Source organism: Pieris rapae, chromosome 18, assembly GCF_905147795.1.
Source record: "Pieris rapae chromosome 18, ilPieRapa1.1, whole genome shotgun sequence".
Classification (NCBI taxonomy): Eukaryota; Metazoa; Arthropoda; class Insecta; order Lepidoptera; family Pieridae; genus Pieris; species Pieris rapae.
The window spans coordinates 7,855,501-7,860,979 of NC_059526.1; the positions used below are offsets into that span (position 1 = coordinate 7,855,501).

Here is a 5,479-nt window from a genome sequence, read left to right on the forward strand (position 1 = left end):
TCCGATGATGCTAATTACTTACTGATAAAGACTGAGTCATGTTTGCTTGAATATATTCAATCTGTATATTATTTCGCTTTAAAACACGTTTTAAGTATGTTTGAATATTTCCTAAAAGCCAAAACTTTAGACGTGTAAAATAACAATAGGTAACTTTTGCTCTATAATTTTTATAGGCGCACTAAAACGCGCGATAAATGCGAAATTACCTCGATTTTCAAATCAAAAAGTATGACCTAAAACAATAAAAAACACATGGGATGGCTAAATACTGTAAAAAAAATACTCCGATTCGTAATCATTAATCCAATAGATGGTCAAATCACAGACTGACACCCTCGAGTTGTAGTGTCACTGGATTATTGTTAAAACAGAAATTGATGAAAAGCACTAAAATTCTATTGAAGAAGTTTTATTTATATGTGTTGAACAAAAGTCAAAGCCAATTATTAAAGAGCATCCGTATTTTTTATTTTTAAGTGTAAGATGAACATAAATCCATTTGTTGTTAATTTTTCTCTAAATAATCAAAGCGTTTTAAGTTTGATTTATAGAAACTGACACATAACATGAATAAAAAATTTCGGATTTTGAGATGAAATTTGACATTGCATGTTCACACTGACTCGCTCTAAGCAAACTTTAACATCGTGCAGAAGACATCGAATATATCCGGTCTTAATTAACCAATTACAAACATTTTAATTCAACAAAAATGTTGTTCGAAAAACGTGTGACTACAAGCCGGTTTGAAAAGATGGCTAAAATCGTTGTATTGTTTCGATAAAACTCAATGTCGTGGTCACGCTATTATAATGTTATGCTCAGATCACACAGGCTGTTATTATTATTTTTTAAATTAAAATTCATTTTTATAGTTTGCGTGACCGTAAAATTTTTAAATCTATCCAAACATGCATTTTTTGAAGTTTCTTAAGGAAAAATAATGATAGTAAATTTTTTTTCATTGCGCCACCTTAAAAAATTACTTATTTAAGCTTAGGAGCCGCTTGTCACTTGCGGTTCCCGTTATCAGTAAAACTGAGCCAAAATCATCGCCGCAATGAAGTAATGATCATGTACCGCTTGGGCATTTAATATGTGCATGGCTCAATACGCGCGAGTATGGAACAGCTAGTGTGGTACTGTGGTATAATTCAATAAAGGTAGCCCAATATTGGGAAACGATACAGAGGAAGCTCGAATGCGAGAATGACATTGTCAAATTGGGGTACAGATAAATTATTAAAAATTTAATATATTACTTTTAAAAACTATTTATTAAGTTTATTTTAATTTGATTTTGCTAGAAATAAAAGGCTTTATATTATTATATGACGCCCACAGTATAAGTGTGGCCGTAGCATAATACTGATGTCATGTACGTGGGAACTAAAATGTAAAAACTTCAATATTGTTAACACGATATGAATTGACTTATATAATTGCTTATGCAGTACTTAATTTACCTAGTAGTTTTAGGCTTAGAAGTCCACTACACTAGCACCTTTTTTAACGCGAGTTGACGATAAATATCCGACGATAAATATAACTGATCCAGGAACCGTCATATTTCTGTATCTGTTTTATGATCATTAGGTGATCAGCCTCCTGTGCCTGATACACACCGTCGACTTTTTAGGTGTAACTCCAGTGTCGAGGGAATATTAAATGCGCACATAGAAAGAAGTCCATTACTGCGGATTGAACCTACGACCTCAGGGATGGAGAAAAAGTTCTATTTTAACACCTCATATATATGTACAGTATATAACATGAATTAGACGATAGACAATAAGAGGCCTGAATCTTCTGAATAAGAATTGCATTAGTCATAAAAACAAAATCAGTATTAACTGCTCTTAGAAAATAAGTGCTCTTTCGTCTCTTTTTGTCAAATTGTATTTACGCTGTTATGAAACAAGACAGATTTAGTTAAAACGATTTATTTTGTAAGAGGTTAAAATGGGTTAATAAAGACATTGTCTGCTAGAATCCCGATTTTTATCTTTAGGTCCCTACTAATATTATAAAGAGGAAAGATTTGTGTTTTTGTATGTATGTTTGTAAAGTTTTCACAAAACTATTGAAAAACTAAAACTATTGAACTCTTTCAAAAATAATTTCACCATCTTTACTGGCTGACATATTACAAATAATAAAAAGACAATTATATAAACCAAAAAATTATGCAAAAAATAAATCAGTCATCGCGTGCGCTTCGGAAACTATTCATGATGGAACAAAAAATGTTGTACAGTATTATATATGTTGATGGTATGTTAGCCTATCGCCAGTCGTTACTCCAAAAAATTACAATAATTTTGCTGGTACAAAACAAAACTACGTCAAATGTTGTGTATAGGAGGTTCTAAGAAACCGAAGTTCTACAAATAAATGTTTTCTCTAATATTATAGAAGAAAGTCTTGCATTTTGAATTTTGTATTTATTTTAAATATTTTATCATAATTAAGCTAAATCTCCTGGACTGATTAAAAAAATATTTTTCAATACCTATTTTTTTAATGTACATTAGTACATCGGATCGTCGGACATTCTACGTAAATGATCACGATGATGGGCACTTCAAAATGTATTAGATATAGATTCAGACCAAATTATCTGAAAGGAAATAATTAAAAACTAAGCAACAATATTTTGAGTAAAATTCCAAGTCTGGGTAGTAATTTCATACATTAGCTCGATTACTTAGTCTCCAATTTTAATTAATGATAATACATTGAATAAACTATAATTTTTTGTCAGTTTTACAAAAATATGTCTCAAACACAACACAAATATTTTGACCTTGGCAATAGGTAAATAGAATAAACTCAGTATTCACATAATACTAGGTACCTATACAGTACATAACGTATTTATAATTCAATGTCATGGTGACTAGGTGACTAAACACTGGACAATAATGGTCATATCAACATAAACTTACTTTTATCGTTTAGAAATTTACCACGGCTGGCAAGTGATGTTTAATCTATTTATTTAATTATTAAAGTATACCACATCATATATAATGCATTTTCTACAGTATATGTAGTACAATCTATCTAAAAAAAATACTTTTTACTAGTAATTGAAAGAATCTTATTTGCCTAATAATTATAAGACTTTTTAAATAGATCAGCTCTCTACCGAATATATCTAAGTCAAAGTCATGGTCAGAAATCATTTATTCATATAGGTAACATAATGTTCACTTATGAACGTCAAAAAAAGAAACATACATTCAATGAATCGAGAAGAGAAGAACTGGCAATAAACTAAGTTCAGAATAAGAAGTATTTGTTCTGGTGTCATCACGAAAAATTCGAATGAGCGGTAACTGAACTCCTAAATTGGTTTTTACTGACGAATTTTGTCAATTAAAAACATTCAATTCGCGATTTCAAATTATCTTTAAACAATTAAAAATATATTCTATAATATTTCGAAGTAAATAATATGATGGAAATAGGTATGATTAATGATTTACCGCAATTAAACACAGTATAGTATTAAACTTATTTAATCAGTCATTTACAAGTATAAAATAGTGAAGTTTCTCTGTATCAAATAACTAAGCCACAACTTGCAGCCTCAGTTTTTACTTTATTAATTTATACAATTTGTGGCACCGCGTACACACCAGTGAATAATATTAGACCAGTCGTTCGATCCGTGATGACAAAAACGAATTCCTTGTTCGCTTCAAACCTCTGTCCTAGAATACGATCTTCTAAACCAACGACAGTAGATGCCGCAGCCACAGTACCTTCTTCGGTCACTTCAATTTCAACACTTTGCACTGTTTTAGAAACATATAGTGGACTGTCAGACACACCTGGTAACTCCGCCTTTTCAGCGTCAAAAATCCTCTGAATTCCTGAGTATTGTAAGGGTGGTATTAAATCTGCTTGCGTGGATATCTTAAATCTTGGTATGTAGCAATCTATCTCCGGTAATTCACCAGATTTAAAGTATGTCATCCAATTTAACGGCTGGCTCGCTAGGTTGTCTAACAGCGCCTTTATCGGCATCCCCTCGAATGGCAGAAGAATCAACATTGAAAATTGCTCCTTTTTTCCATATGTCATTTCCAATATCTGAGCACGGATTTGATTTGAATCACCGAAGTTATGAGGTGCCTTATGATACATCATGTTTACTGAACCAATTGTCTTTCCTTGCCAATTATAAAATGCTTCCTCTTTCGTCTGAGTCGGGTCAAAGGGATACGTCCAGCTTGCTTTAAAGTACAAAGCGTCCACTAATATCATCCGCAAATTCTCCAAGTGCTTTGGTTGCACTGCATTGCGAATTTTTCCTTCTGTAGCCACGCAAATGTAGTAATTAATATCCTGCGCGAGAAGCGTTGTATTAGTCGGATCGACAAAGTACACTTCATTATTGTAATAATTTGCTGATTCACAAAACTCCTTGTGAATCTTTATGTTGTTGTCGGAGAACATAGCTGATTGTCCTTTAAGCATGACATCTCTATCTGAATTCTTTAATAGATTTGCCACAGCAGCATGCAGAGCCTGAGTTGATCGTAGATCGTTCGGCAACCGCAACTCTCTCATTAACTCCAGAAAAGTCTCCCCAGCTGATCCTTCAGCTAGCAGCGAGAATATACTCCATACAGATAGAGGTGATATAGCCACATTCCTTTCACCAAAACTCTCTTGGAAAGCATAAACATTGTTCAGTAGTTTTAATGCAAATTCGTTAATAGGTGTGAAGTTGACACCAGGGTTTGTAGGCGTCGCAACCACGATGCTAACTAAATAAATAATCTTCCACATCGCGCGGCTTGATAGGACAAGGTTTGAAGCAATACTAGTATTGCAAGCGGTGCCTTTATCAATTTCAATGGAATCTCACGGATACAATGAGAATCGCTGTGTGTATACGGGAACCCATATCGTAATCAATTTGACGCACGATTCAATAAAGCAATTAAAAAGTTCCATTTAGGTTCTAGTCACGTTGAGCTTAAGGTTTTAATATCGTTACAATATAAGGTAATAAACGTTTATATAAAACGTCTGTTAATTGGCTGATGCATCGTGCTGAAGATTTCTAAAGAGATACTAAAATGATTATACAGTTATATATTTTAATTGTTGCTTTCGCATGATCCCTACGTCACGATTAATTTAAATAGCCAATTAAATAACTATAGATTTAATTTTCTAGTTAAACTTGATAACCAGTTCATATAATTTAATATTTCCTGCTTTTTATAAAATATGCGAAATTAAAGATTTTAGTCGTTGCTATATACAAGTATAGGTATCGTGGAAATATTTAGTACCTATATAATTAAATTGTATAAACAGGAAATTATTCAGGAAATAAACATATGAAGTGCGTAACACATAGTTATATTACATTTATCTCTCAAATTTGCATCTTCATAGTTATATTATATTTTATCCTATTTTACCTAAGATCAGAAGCAGGTGTGTCATTGAT

The 5,479-nt window shown here is 32.3% G+C and overlaps 1 protein-coding gene across 1 annotated transcript; it reads right to left on the minus strand.

Annotated features, from left to right (window-relative positions):
- Positions 1-3,511: 3,511 nt before the first annotated feature.
- On the minus strand, positions 3,512-4,862 carry LOC111003297 (serine protease inhibitor-like). Its single transcript, XM_022273726.2, has one exon. The coding sequence runs from the start codon at positions 4,804-4,806 to the stop codon at positions 3,619-3,621; it is 1,188 nt and encodes a 395-aa protein (XP_022129418.2). The 5' UTR covers positions 4,807-4,862; the 3' UTR covers positions 3,512-3,618.
- Positions 4,863-5,479: the final 617 nt, after the last annotated feature.